The sequence below is a fragment of the Hylobates moloch genome, unplaced genomic scaffold (assembly GCF_009828535.3).
Source record: "Hylobates moloch isolate HMO894 unplaced genomic scaffold, HMol_V3 SCAFFOLD_2, whole genome shotgun sequence".
Classification (NCBI taxonomy): Eukaryota; Metazoa; Chordata; class Mammalia; order Primates; family Hylobatidae; genus Hylobates; species Hylobates moloch.
In genome coordinates this window covers 49,531,679-49,556,675 of record NW_026652277.1, presented here as the reverse complement: position 1 = coordinate 49,556,675, position 24,997 = coordinate 49,531,679, and the positions used below count along the sequence as shown (strand labels likewise).

Below are 24,997 nucleotides of genomic sequence, written 5' to 3'. Positions count from 1 at the left end.
GAGACGGGGTTTAACCGTGTTAGCCAGGATGGCCTCGATCTCCTGACCTCGTGATCCGCCCGCCTCGGCCTCCCAAAGTGCTGGGATTACCAGCGTGAGCCACCGCGCCCGGCCGAAAGGGGGGATATTAAATCATTACTCCAGGACGACAGAGGGAAAATCGCTTTGTACTGGACAAACTGGAATGTCTGATCAACCATTATAAAGTGCACGGAGTGGGAGGAGGAATGGGGACTTTTTAATTGCATTTCTAAAATATCGTCTGTGGTGAATCGGAAACAAAACTCGTTCTTTACCACAGAGTGTTTAAGCGCTGCCTGAAAGATCGAAGGACGGTAAACCACAGACGTGAGAAACGGAACTTTGCGAAAACGCAGTCGTTTTATGTAGCGGCTACTTATTGGAGTTACACCAGAGACTCACTACTGGAGTTCATCAGCCAATCCAAAGTCCGAGCGTGAGAGCCAGAGCCCGTAGGAGGGGCCTGGGCAGGCCTCAGACCTGAGGAGTGGAGCTCCGCATCACTCAACCCTGGGGGCGGAGCTAGCCCAGGCTCCCACACCCGACGCTCTGGCCCACACAGACGCTACTCTGTAGCATCTCAGGTTCCCTCTGGGGGCACTCTGGAGGACCACACTCGTTTTCTTTTTGGCTGCCAGAGGCCCCGCATCCACCGCTGAGCTGGGAGAAAGATGGCGGCATCCGTGCGACAGGATTTGGCCCAGCTCATGAATTCGAGCGGCTCTCATAAAGATCTGGCTGGCAAGTGAGTATTTCCCAGGAACGCGGGAGTACAGAGGTGGGGAAAGAAAGCCACAGCCTTAATCTCCTTAGGTTGGCCACGGCTTTTGGGCGTGAAGCTAGGAGCCGGCCTGACGTCCAAGGGGGCGGGCCTGAGGTCGGCTGGGGAGGCAAATGTTGGGAGAAGCAGAAAGCTGGAGGGGACCTTGTTCAGGGGCCTTCGAGGCCATAGACTTGAGATGATTGTCAGCTTGTTCAGTTCTTGTTAGAATCCTTCTGGTCCCTTAGGATTTTGGAAGAGCGGTCTGAGAGACGACTGCTACCCTGGCCTTAGTAGCCTTTCCTGGTACTTCTTCCCATCGCTGGCCGGCCTCACACCGAATCTGGCCTCTCTTTGGACCTTCCTCCTCCTTTCTTTTGATTCAGAGAAATGTATATTCTTGGGCCTTGATGCTGCGTTTTTCGGGGAGATGGCTTCTTGGGGCTGGCTGAGGTTGAGGAGGTATGGCCGCTGTCATGTCGTCCAGACCACTCAGACTGTCTTCTGTGGGTCCTTGTGTTTCGGGTATTTCTCCGCCACCAACTCTGAAGGTACATAGGCGGAATGTGCTCGTATCGTGGGTCAGGATGTCTAGAGTAGTGATGTTTGCAGGAATCGGAATTTTGTCGAAATTTATATAGAATGCTTAGGTTCACTCCAAGTTAAAATATGTGACGTGCCTGTTCTGCAAGCAGTTGTTCAACAGTGTTAAGCATAGGTAGGTAGACGTATATTGTTTATTTTCTCTTTGTAGATGTCACAGCATTGCTCTTTTGTAATGAACATGCTTTCTGCTTAAAGTATGCCTCTCTAGGCCGGGTGCAGTGGCTCACGCCTGTAATCCCAGCACTCTGAGAGGCTGAGGTGGGAGGATCATTTGAGGGCAGGAGTTCTAGACCAGCCTTGGCAACATAGTGAGACTCCCGTCCCCATAAATAAATAAATAAGTAAATAAAGTATGCCTCTCAAGTTGATCTTAATATTTACATCCTGACAGCTGAAATCACTTTGATGTATATTAATGGGATACACCTGTTCTAACCTGGTCATTGAAATTCTGATTGTTTTAAGTAGGCTAGGCTGCCTTTTCTCTGGTGGCAAGTGTAATCTACTTTTATCAGTGGGAAATTCAGCCGTATATTTTGGGCTTAACTACTTTGTGCTGCATTTTCCCACTCAGGAAAATGAAGATAATAATAGGACTTATTCTTGTCTGACATTATCTGAGGACAAGATGAGTATGTGTGTGCATATATACTTACCACACTTATATCACCTAGAACAGTACCTGACATATAGAAAGTGCAGTAAGATTGTTGTTGTTACTATTAAGCTGTCAGTAAATATATATTCACTTATTGTATGGGTTGGAAATAAGTTAAATATGTCTTCATGGCTCAATCCTTTTTGCTTGTAATTTTTATAGATATGGATGAAAGTAAAACCAGCTTATATTTTTTCCCCATGCTTCCTTTACTTTTTATTTTGTAAAAGAAAAATAAGTGCATTAGTTATCAAAAGAAATAGAGCTTTTCAAGTATTTGCAGAATTCTGAAACTTAAATATTTACTTCTTCAGGTCTGAATTGGAGATAAACAATAGTACTTAAAGGGTGCTTCAGTTATCTGTTGCTTTGTAACAAACAGAAAACTTACCAATGTAAAACAACTATGATTTCTCAGGATTCTATGGGTTGACTGGACTGCTTTGCTGGTCTTGTCTGGGCTCACTAAGGCAGATATAGTCAGCTGGCAACTCACCTGAGGCTGGACTCACATGCATATGTTGCTCTTGGCTAGATCTCTCTCTCTATGCACATAGTCTCTCATCAGTAGTTTAGCTTGGACTTTCTTAGGTGCCTGTGAGAGGGGAAGTCGCAAGACCTCTTAAGGATAGCTTAGGAAGTCTCACATCAGTTCTCTAGTACTGGTCAAAGTAAATCAGAAGACCAGCCCAGATTCAAGGGGAGGGGAAATGGAGCTTACTGCTACCTCTTTAGTGGCAAAGTTACATTGCAAAGGAGCCTGGACAGAGAGAGACACGATTCATTGGAAGCCATTACTGTCGCAGTCTACCACATGGTGTTATTGTGAAGATTAAATGAAATAATGTGCTTGATAACTGATAGCCAGTGCAGTGTTAGCCAGTAACTCCTTCAGAGCTGCTTTCTGAGAAAAGTCTTGGCCTTGCCTGCAGTTCGTATGTGGGCAAGAATGTAGCAGGATATTTATCCTTACAACATCATCAGTTCTACCAGCTATATGCTTTAAGAGAAATACCCTTGAAGTATATCAGTGTTTTTTTTTAATGTATTTTTTCTTGTATGTACTTTTTTTTATTTTTTTATTTTATTTTTTTTATTATTATACTTTAGGTTTTAGGGTACATGTGCACAATGTGCAGTTTTGTTACATATGTATCCATGTGCCATGTTGATTTCCTGCACCCATTAACTCGTCATTTAGCATTAGGTGTATCTCCTAATGCTGTCCCTCCCCCCTCCCCCAACCCCACAACAGTCCCCGGAGTGTGATGTTCCCCTTCCTGTGTCCATGAGTTCTCATTGTTCAATTCCCACCTATGAGTGAGAACATGCGGTGTTTGGTTTTTTGTCCTTGCGATAGTTTACTGAGAATGATGTTTTCCAGTTTCATCCATGTCCCTACAAAGGACATGAACTCATCATTTTTTATGGCTGCATAGTATTCCATGGTGTATATGTGCCACATTTTCTTAATCCAGTCTATCGTTGTTGGACATTTGGGTTGGTTCCGACTCTTTGCTATTGTGAATAGTGCCGCAATAAACATACGTGTGCATGTGTCTTTATAGCAGCATGATTTATAGTCCTTTGGGTATATACCCAGTAATGGGATGGCTGGGTCAAATGGTATTTCTAGTTCTAGATCCCTGAGGAATCGCCACACTGACTTCCACAATGGTTGAACTAGTTTACAGTCCCACCAACAGTGTAAAAGTGTTCCTATTTCTCCACACCCTCTCCAGCACCTGTAATCTTGTATGTACTTTTAATGAAGGTTTTTGGGTTTTTTTTTTAGGAGCTGAGTAACAAAGGATTCCATATTAAAGAATAATGGAATACATTGTTTCTAAAACATCAATACTGTGTGTTCCTAGCAATTGGGATATCTATAACAGTAGTTGTTCAATAAATGTGGTTGAATTAATGAATAGCTAGAAAGGCGCAGCGCTTGTATTTGAATCCAGGTTCATCTACTCTAAAAAGCTCATTTTAAACCTACCAGACTATGCTCGTTTTCTTGTTAAAAACTCAATTAGAAATGCTTTCCCGTAACTGTGAATTAACACAGCTGTCTAAAGTTTATATAAGAAGTTAGCCAGAGGAAAAGCATTTCCTCCATTTTATAGGCTGTTTTTGTGCATATTATGTGTTGTGTTTATTATCTCACATAAAGCTTTAGAATAGGAGAGCCACAACGGAGGATAGACTATATTGAGGATAGACCTCAAAGGCCCCTTCTAACTCAGATTCTGATTCTCTCTTTGTTGTCCCAAACACAAGTTTTAGTGGTTTTCATCTCTAGAGTGAAAGTTGGTAACATCTAGAGTTTACTGTGTGAAGCACAACATTACTTACATTTAAAAATCCTTAACAAGTAGGAGTAGGTGATAGTAGGTGATATTATTTACATTATAATAAGAGAAAACCAAAGTACAGAGTTGAAATACCTTGCCCTGAGGTCACACAGCTAGTGGTGAAGCTAGAAGACAGTCCATGTCTGCTTGCCTACGAGCCCTTAACTCTAAACAAACACATCTACCTTTTTGGCCTTATTTTCACACAAAAAAATTGACTACACTTCAGATAGTGATTATTTTTGCCTAGAATGCCTGTCTTCCTACTGTTATTAAATTGAAATACTTAGAATGTTTAAAGATCAACCCCATCCAATGATTTCTCTCTCCTAAAAATTATATTAGCACTTACCTGTTTTTGTTTGTTTGTTTTGTTTTGTTTTGAGACGGAATTTCACTCTTGTTGCCTAGGCTGGAGTGCAGTGGTGTGATCTCGGCTCACTGCAACCTCTGCCTCCCGGGTTCAACCGATTCTCCTGCCTCAGCCTCCCAAGTAGCTGGGACTACAGGTGCATGCCAACACACCCGACTACTTTTTTTTTTGTATTTTTAGTAGAGACAGGGTTTCACCATGTTGGCCAGGATGGTCTCGATCTCTTGACCTTGTGATCCACCTGCCTCGGCCTCCCAAAGTGCTGGGATTACAGGCGTGAGCCACTGCGCCTGGCCAGTACTTACCTGTTTTTAAGATTTTGTCTTGAATTTTGTGTAGCTTCATTATGATATGTCTGTGGATTTGTTTTTACTTTTCTATGTCAGTTACCCTTTGCTGTGAAATAAACCCCAAAACTTAGGGCTTAAAACAACAGTCACTTATTTAGCTTATAATTCTGTAGGTTGGTAGTTTGGATTGGGCCCAGCTGTATGGTTCTTTTCTGCTCCACATGGTCTTGGTTCCACATGGGCTCCCATGTGGGTCTATAGTTAGCTGCCGGCCAAGCCAGGTAGGCAGCTCTGCTTCTGTGGATTGGCTGGCTTGTTGGCTGGGGCAATATAGTTGACTGGGCTACATAGCTCATTAGCCAGTAAGTTAGTCTGGGCCTGTTCATGTGACAGCAGCAGGGTTCCAAAAGACAAACACATACAAGGCCTCTCAAGGTCTAGGCTTAGAACTAGCACTTCATTTCTACCACGTTTTATTGGTTAACCCCAGATTCAAGGGGTAGGGAAATAAACTCTACCTTTTGATATGAAGAGCTACAAAGTTATCTAGTAAAGGGACATGGGTACTGGGAGTGAAATTATTGTGGCCGTTTTTTGTAAGCACTCTGTCACATTATCCTGGTTAAGCTTCACTGGGTTTCCTGAATCAATGGATTAAATTGTTTCATCAGTCTTGAGATGTCTTCAGTTATATATCTTTATTTTATTTTAGAGACAGGGTCTTGCTCTGTTGCCCTGGCTTGAGTGCAGTAGAGAGATCATGGCTCACTGCAGCCTTAACATGCTTGGCTCAAGCAATCTTCTCGCCTTAGCCTCCTGAGTAGCTGGGACTATAGGCACAGGACACCATGCCTGGCTAATTTAAAAACTTTTTTTTGGTAGAGATGGGGTCTCCCTATGTTGCCCAGGCAGGTCTTGAACTCCTGGGCTCAAGGGATTCTCCTGCCTCGGCCTACAAAAGTGTTGGGATTACAGGTGTGGGCTACTGTGCTTGGCCTGTATCTCTTTAAATGTTGCCTCTGCCCCATTCTGTTTCTCCTCTAGGCTCCAGTGAAATCCCTGTCAGGCCCACTGACTGTAACCTCTAGGCCTCTTACTCTGTCTTTTCCATTTCAATGCTTTATTCTGGATTAGTTCTTCAGGACGACCTTCTAGTTTATCACTTCTTCAACTGTGTTTAATCTGCTAAGTACTCCATTGAGTTTCTAAGTTGGGTTGTATTTTTTAGCTCTGTAATTTCTGGTGGTTCTTTTTTCCAGTGATACTTTTTATGGTTCCTGTTCTGTTGCTGAAACTTTAAAGCTTGTCTTTATCCCCGTGAACATTGTAAGCATAATTGTATCATGCTCTTTCTGATAACTCCAGTCAGTATTTGACGTCGTTGGTTGTTGCGATTGTCTGTTGCTTTTGTTGATTCTAGAGAGAAATTTCGTTACCTGAGGGTGCTAACAGTGTAGAATCAAGGCTTCAGAATTTTTTTGGTTTACCTGGGTGGTCTTGGGATAGAATTTGTAACCTTACTTCCAAAGTATGTGTCTCCTCCTTTGGCAGAATATGGAACTTCCATTCTGATTTGTGCAGCTCTATTAGTCTGCCAGAAATGGCAGCTTGCTTCTCAGTGCTTCCAGCAGATTTGCAGCGAGCCTGCCTTCTCCTCCCTACAAGAAGTGCCACTCTACCTCTCAGCCATCTTTCCACAGTCAGCAAATGCCTTTAGACAGAATATATGGTTTATCTTATTTTCCTCATTTTCCCTTTCTTAAGATTTTATGCAATTAAATTTTTTTTTTCATTTCTTTCAGCTTTTTGTGTTGGCTTTTTTTTTTTTTTTTTGAGGGAGGGTTGGTCCAGTCATTTGGTTCACCATTACTGTAAGTGGAAGATCTGTTCATACCTACCTTTACCACCCATTGTGATCTTAAATGATGACTGTGGTACATTTTCATGCTTTATTTATGCTTTATTTACCTCCAGATTCAAGTGCCAAGAAATTAGGAATCAACATACTTAACTTTGGTTTATATATGTAAAAGATGCTCAATTCGCTGATGATAAATGAATAGGAGAGATGTACGATGCCTTAGTAATAAAACTTATTTTCCTCCATAAATTTCTTTTTTTTTTTGAGATGGAATCTCACTCTGTCGCCCAGGCTGGAGTGCAGTGGCACGATCTCGGCTTACTACAACCTCCACCTCCCGGGTTCAAGTGATTCTTCTGCCTCAGCCTCCCGAGTAGCTGGGACTACAGGCACACGCTACCACGCCCGGCTAATTTGTGTGTTTTTAGTAGAGACGGGGTTTCGCCATGTTGGGCAGGCTGGTCTTGAACTCCTGACCTCAGGTGATCTGCCCACCTCAGCCTCCCAAAGTGCTGAGCTTACAGGCGTGAGCCACTGCGCCTGGCCAAATTTTTTTAAGGAAGAAAATATTTGGCACTTGTCACATTCTCCATATCAGTCACATTTCTCTTTGTATACTGAGTACTCATATAAAAAGCTATTATTATCTATGAAGCCTTCTTTGACAAATCTAGTCCATTTTTGTTTTACTCTCTGTCACAGGCTGGAGTACAGTGGCTCACTGCAGCTTCCACCTCCTGGGTTCAAGTGATTTTCCTGCCTCAGCCTCCCATGCAGCTGGGACTTACAGGGGTGCACCATCACATTTGGCTAATTTTTGTATTTTTAGTAGAGATGGGGTTTCTCCATGTTGGCCAGGCTGGTCTTGAACTCCTGGCCTCAAGCGATCATCTTCCTTGGCCTCCCAAAGTGCTGGGATTACAGGTGTGAGCCACTTCGCCTGGCCTTACTCTCTTTTGAGTTAATATATTACCTCTTCATTTGTCATATTGCTTATATTGTTCAGTTTTATCGTAACTTTTGTTTTTGTATTATTGTAATTTAATACTTTTTTTTTTTTTTGAGATAGAATTTCGCTCTGTCACCCAGGCTGAAGTGCAGCAGCGGGATCTCAGCTCACTGCAACTTCTTCCCAGGTTCAAGTGATTCTCGTGCCTCAGCCTCCCAAGTAGCTGAGATTATAGGCACGTGCCACCACACCCAGCTAATTTTTGTATTTTTAGTAGAGACAGGGTTTCACCATGTTGGCCAGGCTGGTCTCGAACTCTTGACCTCAAGTGATCTGCCCACCCCAGCCTCCTAAAGTGCTGGGATTACAGGCGTGAGCCACCGCACCTGGCCGTATTGTAATTTAACACTTGACATATTAACTTTTTATTTTTAATCTTCCCCTTTGTCTTCTCAGCCATGCGATCTTCAAATACTAAGGTCATTTGAAAACTTTTTAGTATGATACACAGAATCTCATATAGCATCTTAAAATGCCTAAGGACTCAATTAACACTTTGGGATGATTTTATATGGCAGTATTAAATTTCTGTTTAAGTTCCTGGTTTAAAACAGGTTTGTTAGTCATTTTATGTTATTGTGAAAAAGTAATCTCTGTTCTTAGATATTAGAATTTACATATTAGAGGAGCAAGGGAGCATGTAATGTAGCCACAGTGCTGTACCTCACTTTTTTTTTTTTTTGAGACGGGGTCTTGCTCTGTCCAGGCACACGCCACCACACCTGGCTAATTTTTGTATTTTTTTTTATTTTTAAAATTTTTATTTTTGAGACGAGATATCACTCTGTTGCCCAGGTTGGAGTTGCAGTGGCAAGATCTCAGCTCACTGCAGCCTCCACCTCCTGGGCTCAGGCGATCCTCCCACCTCAGCCTCCCAAGTAGCTGGCACCACAGGTGCGTGCCACTGTGCCTGGCTAATTTTTTATATTTTTGGTAGAGATGAGGTTTTACTATGTTGCTCAGACTGGTCTCGAACTCCTGAGCTCAAGCCATCTGCCTGCCTTGGCCTCCCAAAGTGCTGGGATTACAGGCATGAGCCACCACGCCCAACCAATTTTTGTGTTTTTTTTGTAGAGATGGGGTTTCACCACGTTGCCCAGGCTAGTCTTGAACTCCTGCACTCAAGTGATCTACCTGCCTTGGCCTCTCAAAGTGCTAGGATTACAGGCATGAGCCACTGTGACTGGCCCTCAATTTATTCATTTATAAAATTGGGAATTTATGTAGGCAATTTCTAAGGCCTCTATAAGTTATATAATTTGATGAGTGTAAAACTTTGATCACTTTTGAGGTTGATTGGTTTTCGTTTTTTCTTCCTATTCCCAATACAGATTAGTTGATTGATTATGAAACTATCTGTTAAAACTTAGGTTAGGCCAGGCACAGTGGCTCAAGCCTGTAATCCCAGCACTTGGGGAAACCTGAGTTGGGAGGATTGCTTGAGTCCAGAAGTTGGAGACCAGTTTGGGCAATGTAGTGAGACCCCATCTCTACAAAAAGAAAAGAACAGTTAACCAGGGGTGGTGGCACATGTGTGTAGTCCTAGCTACTCAGGAGGCAGAAGCAGGAGGATTGTTTGAGCCCAGGAATTGGAGGTTACAGTGAGCTATGATCATGTCACTGCACTCTAGCCTGGGCGACAGAGTGAGACCCTGTCTCAAAAAAAAAAAAAAAAAAAAACAAAACCATAACAACCACAAAACAACTTAGGTTAATTAGCAAATTTATATAAGTGAGACACTATTACCTTTGAATATAATGTTGTTAGTATAAAATAAGAGGATATAAATGTAAGAGATCTTAGCCATAACCCTTTATTTAATATTAAAAAAAAAAACAAAAAAAAACCGTTGAATGTATAACTTATCTGAAAGCATGCCCAGGGCCATAAAGTAATTTATCTTTTAAGGACCCTCAAACTTAGCAATATTGAAAATATAATTTTCTAAAAACTTAATATTTCCTTGCTTTCTTAGAATAATTTATTTCTTCTTTTGGAATTTGCTATCTTTTCTATCAGTATATCTGCTTTCTTAAAGTCACTTTGATTCATTGTGGTTTTGAGAAATCCGATAACCAAGGCTGTGGGAATTTTGTATGAGTTGAGAGTCAGTAATGCTGAGTGATGGCTTGAGGGTGTGCCCTACAAAATAAAAGTCATAAGTCTGAATGAGTTCAGGCTCTATTTTTGTATATTTATTTCATAACTCTATTCTGGATGACTTTCCGAATAATTGCAATGCTATGAGGTTTGTAAAATGTATTTAATGCTTTTAAAAAATATTACAATTGGCTGGGTGTGGCGGCTTACGCCTGTAATCCCAGCACTGTGGGAGCCCGAGGTGGGCAGATCACCTGAGGTCAGGAGTTCGAGACCAGCCTGGCCAACATGGGGAAACCCCATCTCTACAAAAAATACAAAAATTAGCCACACGTGGTGGTGCGTGCCTGTAGTCCTTGCTACTCCGGAGGCTGAGGCAGGAGAATTGCTTGAACCTGGGAGGCGGAGGTTGCAGTGAGCCGAGATCGTGCCAGTGCACTCCAACCTGGGTGACAGAGCAAGACTCCATCTCAAAAAAAAAAAAAAAAAAAGATTAAGACAAAAGAGATAAAGAATAGTATAGGCTGGGCACGGTGGCTCACGCCTGTAATCCCAGCACTTTGGGAGGCCAAGGTGGGCGGATCATGAGGTCGGGAGTTTGAGACCAGCCTGACCAACATGGTGAAACCCTGTCTTTACTAAAAATAAAAAAATTAGCCGGGTGTGGTGGCAGGTGCCTGTAATCCCAGCTACTCAGAAGGCTGAGGCAGGAGAATCGCTTGAACCTGGGAGGCGGAGGTTGCAGTGAGCCAAGATTGCGCCACTGCACTCCAGCCTGGGTGACAGAGCAAGACTCTGTCTTCAAAAACAACAACAACAAAAACAGAAGAATAGTATAACACGCATATACTAACCACTCATTAAGAAATAAAATATTACTAATACCGTTGAATATTTGAGTGCTTATGATGTGCCAAGAATTGTTTGAGATAATTGTCTACATAGCAGAGAACAAAACACAAAAATTCCTGTCCTCGTGGAGCTTGTGTGGTCACAGATATTAGGTAGAATAGTTATTAGATCTGAATGCAAATAAAGAATAAATAGGTACTGTCTGACAGCATAAATGGTATTCTATCAGTGCATTTGGCTTGGTGAAGTTTATTTTGTACAGACTAAGACATTCAGTCTTTAATGTTTGGTTTCGTTGCCTGGTCAACATTATCCTATTGTTGGTGACCCTACATACATTAGGCCTGTAAGAGGAAAAGATTCAGGTCACCTCAAATAATGTTTTTGTGTGTCTGTGTATTGCACAGTTGAAGGAAATATAGCTTATCTTTTTTTTTTTTTTGAGACAGAGTCTGTCTGTCGACCAGGCTGGAGAGTGCAGTGGCGTGATCTTGGCTCACTGCAGGCTCTGCCCCCCCGGGGGTTCATTCCATTCTCCTGCCTCAGCCTCCCGAGTAGCTGGGACTACAGGCGCCCACCACGTCGCCCGGCTAATTTTTTGTATTTTTAGTAGAGACGGGGTTTCACTGTGTTAGCCAGGATGGTCTCGATCTCCTGACCTCGTGATCCGCCCGCCTCGGCCTCCCAAAGTGCTGGGATTACAGGCGTGAGCCACCGCGCCCGGCCTATAGCTTATCTTTTAAGGCATTTGAAAGGAAATTGACTTTGTAGTTTAAATTCAAAAATAAAACCTTCAAGAAAAAGTGACACCTTAGATTCAGTAACAGAATTACAGATTCACTCTTTCTTGTGATGAGCTTGAAAACTTAAAAACTTCTGGTATACTATACTGAAAACTAGATGAAGTGGTACCTTATATAATTATAGATTTAATATTTCTTGTGATAGACTAGAAACTTTAAAAAAAAATTTGTGGTATACTATAAAGAAAACCACAAACTATAGTACTATGAAAGAAACCAGGGTAAGTAGAAATGAATAAATACACGTCAAAGTTTGCATTAGAAAATATAGTACCCTCAGAATATTATTTTCATTTGGTACTGTTGTAGGTATCGTCAGATCCTGGAAAAAGCCATTCAGTTATCTGGAGCAGAACAACTAGAAGCTTTGAAAGCCTTTGTGGAAGCAAGTAAGTGAAATGGAAATTTCATGCTTGCCTTGTATTACTGAGCTAGGACTTTAAAGTTCTCTCAAGCCTTGTTTTATATCAAATTATCAATATTAAATATGCATTGAGATTGATTGATTTTAGAATTTAAACTCTTTACAACTTGATTAATTTTCAGTGAATTATCTTCAGAATTACAATCCTAATTAAAGTTTTGTATGGTTATTGTTGTTATACTAGCTGATAAGGGACAATATAGCATAATAGTAAAGAGAATAGTTTGGATTCAAATCCTGGTATGCTATTTTATGAGCTGTGTGATCTTGGGTCAATTATTTAACCTCTCTGTGCCTCCTTTTCCTCTTTAAAATGTACTCTGTAGTACATCTAATATACCTAAAATGTACTCTGTAGTACATTACTGTAGTACAGTAAAATTCTACTCTGTAGAATTATTGGGACATTAAATGAGTTAATATACATAGTAAAGTGCTTAGAATAGGACCTGGCATATAATAAATGTTATATAAGAATTAGCTGTTATTAATGTTTATGTTTGTTGAATTGGGAACTAGAAATTTTCATTCTTCCAGAAACTTTTCCACACTACCTGACTTCAAACATATCCAGTTATCTTGAAAATTACTCAAAATTCAGGCCGGAATTTTATAGTGAGTTCACATCATTAATGATATCCGATAGTGCTTTACAGTGTGTTTTCACACACATTACCTGTCACATAGGCTCCTTTTAATAACCCTGTGACTAGAACATATAGGTACAGGTATCCCTGTATACTATATTGTAAGACAAGTCTCAGGATTAAGTAACTTTTTTTCAAGGACATTTAGCTGGCAGAGCCCAGATCAGAAACTAGGTTTTCTGATACACTGCTCTTACTTGCTTATATTTCCCTCAGTAATACCAGCTTGTATGGTAACTTAAATGTCTAATGACACTTGTAATGAAACTGTTTTCTCAGTCACATCCAGTATTACCCAATAATGAATTCCAATTAATATGTGATTAATTAATTACAACTGCCTTAAAAAAATACTGCCTTAAAAAGTTACTGCCTTAAAAAGTTACTGCCTTAAAAAGTTACTGCCTTAAAACTTAAAAGGTTACTGCCTTAAAAAATCATGGCCTCTGATGTGAGATAAACTAGCAATGGTTTCAAAAAAACTGTTAGGAGTGGTTTATTAAGAACTTTGCACTGTAGTAGCAGAAGAATAATGCTTTTTATAACTTTGATCTTGGCTGGGCACGGTGGCTCATGCCTGTAATCCCAACACTTTGCGATTACAGGTATGAGTCATGGCACCCAGCCAAGGGATCACTTGAGCTCAGGAGTTCAAAACCAGCTTGGGCAATGTGGAGAAATCTCGTCTCTACAAAAAAATACGAAAATTAGCCTGGCATGGTGTACATGCCTGTAGTCCCAGCTACTTGGGAAGCTGAGGTGGGAAGACTGCTTGAGCCCCGGTGGTCGAGACTGAAGTGAGCTGAGGTTGCATCACTGCGCTCCAGCCTAGGCAACAGTAAGACTGTTTCAAAAAAACAATTAAAAAACATATATATATATTTTGATCTTTGTATAAGCTTTGAATCCAGTGAACCACCAGGAAAAGCAGTCTACTGTTAAAATCATTTAAATCAACTGAACAGTTTTTGAATCACTTGTTTCCATATTAACTGCTGCTTTAAGACTTGAATAATTGGCCGGGGCTGTGGCTTACGCCTGTAATCCCAGCACTTTGGGACACCGAGATGGGCAGATCACGAGGTCAGGAGATCGAGACCATTTTGGCTAACACGGTGAAACCCCGTCTCTACTAAAAATATAAAAAAATTAGCCGGGCATGGTGGTGGGTGCCTGTAGTCCCAGCTACTCGGGAGGCTGAGGCAGGAGAATGGCATGAACCCGGGAGGTGGAGCTTGCAGTGAGCCGAGATCATGCCACTGCACTCCAGCCTGGGTGACAGAGTGAGACTCTGTCTCAAAAAAAAAAAAAAAAAAATAATAATAATAAAAGACTTGAATAATTTATCTAAGCAATAGTTTACAAAAATGATGCATTTAAAATGATAGTTATAATAGTAACATTTGTTGAGTGCTATGTGCCAGGTATTGTTTAAAGTGCTTTGTGTATATTATTGCATTTAAGCTTCATAACAACCTTATGAAATAGATGTTACACATAAGGAAACAGAAGCACAGAGAAGTTAAGTTTCTTGTCTGAAGTCATATAATCAGTAGTGGTAAAAGCAGTGTGGCTCCAGAGCTTAATCACATAAAATAATACCTCGTAAATGTTTATAAATAATGTCAGTACATCTAGTGCTCACTGAAGTTCTTATTTATTGTTTTTATTGGGAAAGTATAAGTGGCAATAACTGCACTGGCAGCACTTGCTTTATTTAAATTTCATGAAAATTATTTTACTGTTTTCTTTTTTAACTCCTTTTGGAACAAGGTAGGATATAAGCACATAAATAAAAATATAGGTGTTTTTGTGCCTTCACTTTGTAGAAAAATGAGATAAAATTATCAACTTTTAAAACTTTTTTCAATTATTTCTGTTTCTTAGAAAAGTTGTGTTATTTTTACTGTTTTTTAAAAATTTTTAATTAATTAATGAATTAATTAATTTTGAGACAGAGTCTAGCTCTGTTGCCCAGGCTGGAGTACAGTGCTGCGATCTCGGCTCACTGCAACCTCAGCGTCCCAGGTTCAAGTGATTCTCTTGCCTTAGCCTCCTGAGTAGCTGGGACTACAGGTGCCTGCCACCATGCCTGACTAATTTTTTTTTTTTTTGTATTTTTAGTAGAGACAGGGTTTCACCACATTGGTCAGGCTGATCTTGAACTCCTGACGTCGTGATCCGCCTGCCTCGGCCTCCCAAAGTGCTGAGATTACAGGCGTGAGCCACCAGACCAGCCTATTTTTACTGTTTTTGTATAGTCATTGTGCAATCAAGTATTTCAGCATAAGGAAAACTGATGATGTAATATAAAATGATAGGGGTATGGAAATCCTTGAATAATGCATTGAAGGCTGCACTAATATAGGTTGTTGTTAGTATTAATTTTAAGTAAAGGTTGATTGTTTAATGACAATTTATCAGCTCATGTTTTCTTATCTTTTTTTTTTTTTTAAACAAGTGGTAAATGAGAATGTCAGTCTCGTGATCTCGCGGCAGTTGCTGACTGATTTTTGCACACATCTTCCTAACTTGCCTGATAGCACAGCCAAAGAAATCTATCACTTCACCTTGGAAAAGATCCAGCCTAGAGTCATTTCATTTGAGGAGCAGGTAAAAATCTAGAGCAGTGGTTTTTTAACTTGAGATAGCAGCAGTTATTTTGAGAATCTGATATTATTAAATTCTTAAAGGAGATAATCATCCAATTTCATTTTTGACAAAACAGTGTGCCAAACAGCATTTTATGAGGCAAAATCAAGTAAATCTTAGGTTGTTACAACTCCAACTGACATTTGCTTATAAAGTAAAATTTGATTTTGTGAACCAAATATTGCTCTCTAGACAATTTTTTAAAATCAGTAAAATTGATATTTCAGCTGAAAACACAGGAAAACTCCAGCATTGTGTATGCAGGAACATACAAGCTAAATTTAACGTTTAAACTATAATAGTTTGCCATAATCCACATTGCAGAAATGTTTTGCTTCCGTTCACTACTTTGATATTCTGTAAATGCAAAATTCATAGGAAAACTTGGGTGGTCTTGATAAACTTTTACTGTTTACTTGGCAGCTTAGTATGTTGAATTGCCACTTTAGAATAACTTTCCTATTTATTTTAATTAGTTACTAATGTCAGTTGAAATAATTTGACATGTATACCTATTATTCCAGGTTGCTTCCATAAGACAGCATCTTGCATCTATATATGAGAAAGAAGAAGACTGGAGAAATGCAGCCCAAGTGTTGGTGGGAATTCCTTTGGAAACAGGACAAAAGTATAGTAAATAGTGGATATTGGATGACTATATATAGGATGTATATAATTGCTCACTTATATTTTTTCTTACATTCTAGTACACGAAACAGATAAATAAATACAAAATTGTGTAGTATGTTAGAAGGTGATAAGTGCTGTGGAGAAAAGTAATGGGACAAAGTGGGGACAGGTTGTATGTATATTTAAATAGGGTGATTGGGGTAGTAGGGGGGCCCTGATGTCACTTTATCAAAGACTTGAAGGAGATAAGGGAGTAGCTATGAGTGATCTGAGGAAAGAATATCACCAGATACTTTTTGTTTGTTTGTTTGTTTTGTTTTTTGAGACGGAGTCTTGCTCTGTTGCCCAGGCTGGAGTGCAGTGGCATGATCTCGGCTCACTGCAACCTCTGCCTCCTGGGTTCAAGCGATTCTCCTGCCTCAGCCTCCCAAGTAGCTGGGACTACAGGCACGCACCACCACACCTGGCTAATTTTTGTATTTTTACTAGATTTTCAACATGTTTACTAGGTTTTACCATGTTAGCCAGACTGGTCTCAAACTCCTGACCTCAAGTGATCCGCCTACCTCAGCCTCTCTAAGTGCTGGGATTACAGGTGTGTGAGCCACTGCACCTGGCTGAATATCATCACTAGATACTCTTAGAGGGGATGGCTAGTGCAAAGGCCCTAAGATGGGAGCAAGCTTGAAGTGTTTTCTTAATAAGAGCAAGGAGGCCAGTGTGGATAGAGTAGAGTGAGCAAAGGGGCAAGAGATCAGGGATGAGAGCAGAGAGTACTAGGGACCAGGTTATGTGGAGTTTTATAAGCCATTGTAAGGAATTTGGCTTTTCACTAAGTGAAATGAGGGGGAGCCATTGGAGAATTTGTGAACAAACAGTGAAATGGTCTGACTTCTGTTTTAAATAATTACTCTCACTACTGGGTTGAGAATAAACTGTAGGCAAGCAATGATACAAGTAGGGATATTGGTTAAGAGGCTTATGAGACCAGGTACGGTGGCTCACGCCTGTGGTCCAAGCACTTTGGGAGGCTGAGGTGGGAGAAGATTGCTTGAACCCAGGAGTTTGAGACCGGCTTGGGCAGCATAGCTAGACCCCATCTCCACCAAAAAAAAAAAAAAAAAAATGCTGGGCATGGTGGCACATGCCTGTAGTCCTAGCTACTTGGGAGGCTGAGGCAGGAGGATCGCTTGAGCCCAGGAGTTTGAGACCAACTGGACAACATAGTGAGACCACCCCCCATCCCTACAAAAAAATTTTTTTTTGTTTTAAATTAGCTGGGCCTGGTGATATGCATCTATACTCCCAGGTACTTGGGAAGCTGAGGCGAGAGGATTGTGTGAACCCGGTAATTTGAGGCTGCAGTGGGCCATGATTGCACCACTGTACTCCCACCTGGGGCACAAAGCAAGACCCTGTCTTTTTTAAAAAAGGCTTATACAGTACCACAGATAAGGTGGATGTTGTGAGAAGTATTGAATTCTAGATATGTTTTTTAAGGTAGAGTAAGGATTTCCTGATGGCTTGTATGTAGAGTGTGCAAAAAAGAGTCCAGATAAGTCCTGATTTTTGGCCTGAGCAATTGGAAAGTTGGAGTGGGGAAGAATAGGTTTGTAGGGAATATCAAGAGTTTCATTTTGGACATATGATATCCAAGTAGAAATATGTAGTGAGGAGTTGAATATATTAGTCTGGAGATTAGAAGAGATATCTTGACTAGATATACATATTTGGGAGTCATTGACATATAGATGGAATTTAAAGCCATTAGATTGGATGAGATGCCCAAAGGAGAGAACATAGATAGACAAAAGGACTGAGTATACTGAGGCCTGGAGCACTTCAACGTTAAGAGGTCAGGGACCAGGGGAAGATGTAGCAAATGAGAAGGATGTCCATTGAGGTAAGAAGGGAATCAGAATAATGTGGAGGGTGGTGTCCTAGAAGCCAAATTAGGGAAATGTATCAAGGGGCACGTGATGAGCTATGGCACTGATAGGTCAAGTAAGATAAGGAGTACAGGTTAACTGTTGGCATTAGTAGCGTAGAGGCCACTGATAACCTTAAGCAGCTGATTTTTGTGAAATGATAGTGTTTGTGAAATGATAGCCTGATTGCATGGTTTAAGAGAGAATGGGAAGAGAAGATTTGGAGATAGTGAGTATGGGCTACGCTGTGGGGGAGTTTTCAAAAAAGGTAGCAAAAAAAAACAGGGTGGAAGATGACAGCAGACGTTAGGCTAAGGGATTACTTTTTCTTTTATGATCCAGTAGAAAGCAAAAATTTGATATAGGGGAATTGGGGAGAGGATTCTTGCAGGAGTAGACGAGAGGAAGGAATCTAGCAGAGGGATAGGCTTTAGATAGGAATATGGGTAGTTAATCTGTGTCAGTTTCTCAGCCTCAGCACTACTGGCGTTTTCGGCTAGATACTTTGTTGTGGGGGCTGTCTTGTGTATTGCAGGAGGTATTAGCAGCACCACTACTCTGCTTGCTGGATGCCAATAGTACTGCTGTTCCTAGTTGTGACAATAAAAATGTCTGTAGATCTATTGGTGATATAGTGGTGGAATTTGTGCAAGTGCTCTTTCATTGCATTGCTCCAGTATTCTTTTTCTGTTGGCTTTTTGGTTTTGAGAGAGGGTCTGGCTCTGTCAACCAAGCTGTAGTGCAGTGGTGTGATCTCAGCTCACTTCAACGTCCATCTCCTAGCTTCCCAAGTAGTTGGGACTACAGGTGCACGCCACTACGCCTGGCTAATTTTTGTATTTTTAGTAGAGACGGGGTTTCACCGTGTTGCCCAGGCTGGTCTCAAACTCCAGGGCTCAAGCAATCCACCTGCCTTGGCCTCCCAAAGTGCTGGGATTACAGGTGTGAGCCACCATGCCCAGCCTTGCTTCAGTATTCTTAAGGAAGTTGAAATCAGAGACATCAGCTGGAAGAGTGGATGGGGGTGGAGTGTGAGGTTGAGGAGAGACAGTAATGTGAGAAGTAATCCCCTTAGGAGAGTGGGACAATGAATGGACTCAGCATGTAAACTTGGCAATATTAAGGACTTGTTGAAGGTCATAATGATTAAAATTAGATCAGTCATGTTGGGCACAGTGGCTTCATGCTTGCAGTCCCGGCTACAAGCCTCAGTCCCGGCAGAGGTGGGAGGATCCTGTGAGCCCAGAAATTTGAGCCCAGACTGGGCAACACACTGAGACCCCATCTCTAAAGAAAATTTGATTTGGTGCTTTTTCCCATCACATTTCAGCTACATGAGTGCAGGAAAGGAGTGAGCAAACAATTAGGTTTAACCACAGTTGCGATTTTTGCCCAACAAGTATGACAGCAAGAGAGGGACAAGGGAGATGAGTGCCTATGCAATTCAATGATTATAAGTGATTACAATGAGTGACCATAGGAGTTAGGCTAGGTAAAGGGGGAAGTGAGGCCTTTATGGAGAAAGGCAGTGACATGTAAGGGATAAGTGGTTTGGAGGGCACTGTGGCTTCAAGGATCGTTGGGTTTGAGATACTAGAGAAAATGAGGTAGAAAAACAATTTAAAAAAATTAAGATGGCAGGGCGTGGTAGCTCACGCCTGTAATCCTAGCACTTTGGGAGGCTGAGGTGGGCAGATCACCTGAGGTTGGGAGCTTGAGATCAGCCTGGCCAACATGGTGAAACCTCGTTTCTACTAAAAATACAAAAATTAGCCTGGTGTGGTGGCGTGTGCCTGTAATCCCAGTTACTGGGGAGGCTGAAGCACAAGAATCGTTTGAACCCAGGAGGTGGAGGTTGCAGTGAGCCAAGATTGCACCACTGCACTCCAGCCTGGGTGACAGAGTGAGAGACTCTGTCTCAAAAAAATAAAATAAAAATAAAAAAATTAAAATGGTTTATAACTCTTATTCAACCAGTCTTGCCTCTTGATGTATATGTTTTTTAAAATTTATAGTTCTTTATGAAACATTTCTCCTAAGTATATTGCATGAGAAGGATGAAAGGTGTGAGACTATTAGTTATTGTACTGAGAACACTTCCTCTTCCAGTTGGCAAGTATAAAACGGTACCAACTATGAAGGACTTAAAAATATCTTTGGCCAGGCGTGGTGGCTCACGCCTGTAATCCCAGCACTTTGGGAGGCCGAGGTGGGTGGATCACAAGGTCAGAAGATGGAGACCATCCTGGCTAACACGGTGAAACCCCGTCTCTACTAAAAATATAAAAAATTAGCCGGGTGTGGTGGCGGGCGCCTGTAGTCCCAGCTACTTGGGAGGCTGAGGCAGGAGAATGACGTGAACCCGGGAGGCGGAGCTTGCAGTGAGCCAAGATCACGCCACTGCACTCCAGCCAGGGCGACAGAGCAAGACTCTGTCTCAAAAAAAAAAACAAAAAACAAAAAACACAAAAAAAAACTTCATCTGCCTTTCTACTCCTTTACCAGGTGAACAAGGGATTCTTTTTTTGTTCTTCATTAATATTTGCAATAGTGAGGCAGACACTGCTTCAGACATCTTGCCTTTTGTGCATTATTTATGAAATTACTTGGCAATGATGCTCCTTGAAAAAGCAGCCAGTTTGTAAAAAAGCCTTCATATGTAGATGTTGAATTTTGCATTTCAAGGTCCCTTGATAATTTGGTAGTTTGAAAAAGCTGGGCTTTCTTGATTGCTTTGGTCTTATTCTTTACCTAGCATTTTCTCCCTAGCACAGGGCAATTGATTTATTTTCAGTGGTAGCTGAAACAAATATAAAATTAGTTACTGTTTTTTGCAGTGGTCATAATTATCATTTTATAGTACTGTAGCATTATCTTTATCTGTGAGGAAACCAAAGAGATAAAAATGTCATTGGTTTTCTAAACGAGTTAAAGTGACTAAATGTAGACTTTGGACAAATAGGAACTTTTTCTTTCAAAAAATGATTCATTCTGATTATGAAAGTAATCGATATAATAGTTACACTTGGCAAAAAATTGGAAAATTCAACAGTATAGTGCTATGCATAGCAAGCAGTGTAAATTCGAATTGTGAATGGAAAAAAGTACAGAATATTAATATATGCAAAAAATAAATTTGCATAAATTTCTCCTCCCATTCTCCTTTGCCCCCAAATCAATAAAGTATAGAATTCTTTTCAAAGCTGGGGCCAAGTGAATTATAAACTCTGTGTTCTTGCCACATGGTGGCACCACTTTTGCAGGTAAATAGGATTAATTTTTCTGTTAGGATTAATCTTCTTTCATGTGAGTTTTGAATTATGTGAGGTCTTTAATTATGCATTCTTGGCATAAAATGTGACCACTGAGATGAAGACGAAAATGAAAACCACCTATAATCTGACTACCCACAGATAATTGCTATTAGTATTTTGATATATGTGTACAGAAATGCATTTTAATAGTGTTTTGCGTACTGTTTTATCCAGTTTCTTTCATTTAGGAAAAATACATGGTGACTAGATGATAATTATACAGTATTCTACCTTTTTTTTTTTTTTTGAGATGGAGTCTCGCTGTGTTGCCCAGGCTGGAGTGCAGTGGCATGATCTTGGCTTACTGCAACCTCCACCCGCCGGGTTCAAGCTATTCTCTTGCCTCAGCCTCCCGAGTAGCTGGGACTGCAGGCGTGTGCCACCATGCCCGGCTAATTTTTGTATTTTAGTAGAGACGGGGTTTCACCATGTTGGTCAGGCTGGTCTTGAACTCCTGACCTCGTGATCTGCCCGCCTCGGGCTCCCAAAGTGCTGGGATTACAGGTGTGAGCCACCGCGCCCAGCCTTGTATTCTACCATTTTTATGCACCACAACTTGATCACCAATAATATCATAATGGGTGATTTCCAATTTTTTTCCTAGCATAGATATTTATAAATAAATAATTTTACAAATGAATATCCTTTCAGATGCATATGTGTGCACATCCCTGGCTATCTTTTTAGGATTTCTTTTCTTTTCTTTTTTTTCTTTTTCTTTTTTTTTTTTTTTTTTTTGAGACAAAGTCTCACTCTGTCACCCAGGCCAGAGTGCAATGTCACAATCTTGGCTCACTTCAACCTCTGCCTCCTGGGTTCAAGCGATTCTCTTGTCTCAGCCTCCTGTGTAGCTGTGTGCCAACCACGCCTGGCAAGTGTGTGCCAACCATGCCTGGCTAATTTTTTGTATTTTTAGTAGAGACAGGGTTTTACCATGTTGGTCAGGGAGGTCTTGAACTCCTGACCTCAGGTGATCCACCCGCCTAGGCATCCCAAACTGCTGGAAATACAGGCATGAGCCACCACGCCCAGCCTTAGGATTTGTTTTCTAAAAGTAAATGTATAGTGGGTTAAGGGTATATGCATTTTAAACGATTCAAAGGATGGTTGGAGAGCATATTTCCCAGTTATTTTCTAGGAAGGTTGTCCCACTAGTCATATATGATATACCCCTAAACTGGGCAGTTGTTCTTTTAAGATCTTTGGCTTGTGAGATTATCTGAGGATTAAAAGCAGCTAAGATATAATGTGATTAATGATAATAAAAATTCAATAAAACTTTTTGGTTTTTGTGTAATGCAGTAAAAAGTTTGATTCCCAGCCGGGCGCGGTGGCTCACGCCTGTAATCCCAGCACTTTGGGAGGCTGAGGCGGGAGTATCACAAGGTCAGGAGATCAAGACCATCCTGGCTAACACAGTGAAACCCTGTCTCTACTAAAAAGTACAAAAAATTAGCCAGGCGTGGTGGCTGGCGCCTATAGTCCCAGCTACTTGGGAGGCTGAGGCAGTAGAATGGCGTGAACCCGGGAGGCGGAGCTTGCAGTTAGCCAATATTGCACCACTGCACTCCAGCCTGGGCGACAGAGCAATACTCCGTCTCAAAAAAAAAAAAAAAAAGTTTGATTCCCTTACGGTACCAGAATATATATCAGGAAAGAACAACATATCTTCTATTCCTAAAATTTTCTTGACAAAATGTTGAGTCATTATGTGTTTTTCTGTTACATTCTAGACAGTACAATGTAGATTATAAACTGGAGACTTACTTGAAGATTGCTAGGCTATATCTGGAGGATGATGATCCAGTCCAGGCGGAGGCTTACATAAATCGAGCATCATTGCTTCAGAATGAATCAACCAATGAACAATTACAGATACATTATAAGGTAACAGATGAGTTGATTTGGAATTAATTTTGTATTGGAGAATTGTAACATACTAAGATGTTCCAGGACGTCTGATAGATGCTCTTAAATATTAGAAATTGTTTCTCTGTTTTGTTTCTTTTTTTAACACTTGCTTTTTAATTTGTCCCCTAATTGAAACATTTTCCCTCTGTAGGTATGCTATGCACGTGTTCTTGATTATAGAAGGAAATTCATTGAAGCTGCACAAAGGTACAATGAGCTCTCTTACAAGACAATAGTCCACGAAAGTGAAAGACTAGAGGCCTTAAAACATGCTTTGCACTGTACGATCTTAGCATCAGCAGGTAAACACATAATAATTTATACTTAAATGAACAGTTATCTTTGCTTAATAACTTTAGGTTGGTTACTGTTGGAAAATTTAGCAAGGAACTATTCTTCAAAAGGATGTCTTTGTAATGCAGTTATGGTAAATGTTTTAAGTGTTTAAATAAAAACAAAATGATTTGTTAAAATAATTTAATATGCTCATATCAGCCTATTATGCATATGTGTTAAGAATAGTTAAAAGAGGGCCGAGCACAGTGGCTCACGCCTGTAATCCCAGCACTTTGGGAGGCCAAGGCGGGCAGATCACGAGGTCAGGAGATCGAGACCATCCTGGCTAACACGGTGAAACCCCATCTCTACTAAAAATATAAAAAATTAGCTGGGCGTGGTGGCTGGCACCTGTAGTCCCAGCTGTGGGGGAGTCTGAGGCAGGAGAATGGCGTGAACCCGGAAGATGGAGCTTGCAGTGAGCCGAGATTGCGCCACTGCACTCCAGCCAGGGTGACAGAGTGAGACTCTGTCTCAAAAAAAAAAAGGATAGTTAAAAGAGATAATGTAAAGTTCTAAAATTTCACTAAAGAAGTGGATGTCAACTTAAGTGAGAATTATGCAGAGTGAAACAAAAATTAAAATCTATAGATTGATGAAATGATAATTAATGCACTACTTTTGGGTTTTTTTTTTTTTTAACCTTCAAGCCTCGGTTTTAGACCTGGCATTTATCCTTTTCTTCAATACATGTAACAAATATTGTTTGTTCTTTTTACTGAATTATAGCATGTAAATCACTTATGAAGTAAAATGGGCATTAAGAGGAAATGCTAATTCTAAACCATAGCTTTTCTTCAATCGCTCTATCACCCAGGCTGGAGTGCAGTGGCGCAGTCACTGCTCACTACAGCCTCAACCTCCTGGGCTCAAGTGATCCTCCCACCTCAACCTCCCAAGTAGCTGGGACTACAGGTGCATATCACCATGCCTGGCTAATTTTTTTGTGTTTTTCTAGAGATGGGGTTTCTCCATGTTGCCCAGTCTGGTCTTGAGCTCCTGGGCTCAAGAGATCCACTTGCCTTGGCCTCCCAAAGTGCTGAGATTACAGGTGTGAGCCACCATGCCCATCCCATTTTATTCTTTATAGACTAGTTATTTATTTTATTTTTTGTTACTGAAAAGGCAGTACATGAACATGGTACTGCTTCTTTTTCTAAAGAACTTTTTCTGGTTTCTTACCTTTCTTTCAATACAAATGGTAGCATATACACACTTCTGCAACTTGCCTTTTTATTGTAACTGTATACATCATAGTGATCTTTACATGTCAGTACATATAACTCATTCCTTTTGATTTTCTATTGTCTGGCTTTATCATAATTCATTTAGTCAATCACAACACTATAGTGATTATGCACATGTATGAGTATATGTATAGGTTAACTTTCTGGATCCAAAGGTACATACTTCTGAATTTTTGATAGACGTTCCACATTGCCCTATACTATTACACTCCAAACAGAA

At 40.8% G+C, this 24,997-nt stretch overlaps 1 protein-coding gene across 3 annotated transcripts in view; it reads left to right on the top strand.

The window, feature by feature from the left end:
• Positions 1-298: 298 nt before the first annotated feature.
• Positions 299-24,997, top strand: part of COPS4 (COP9 signalosome subunit 4) — a 43,570-nt gene continuing 18,871 nt past the window's right edge. Inside the window, exons 1-6 of one of the 3 annotated variants that reach the window (XM_032148605.2) lie at positions 299-766; positions 11,998-12,077; positions 15,221-15,372; positions 15,936-16,039; positions 23,017-23,170; positions 23,346-23,496. In XM_032148605.2, coding sequence (XP_032004496.1) covers positions 693-766; positions 11,998-12,077; positions 15,221-15,372; positions 15,936-16,039; positions 23,017-23,170; positions 23,346-23,496 — 715 coding nt within the window. In that variant the 5' untranslated portion in view covers positions 299-692. The remainder of the gene's footprint in view (positions 767-11,997; positions 12,078-15,220; positions 15,373-15,935; positions 16,040-23,016; positions 23,171-23,345; positions 23,497-24,997) is intronic. The other 2 variants (XM_032148693.2, XM_032148644.2) reach the window with 2 other exon arrangements.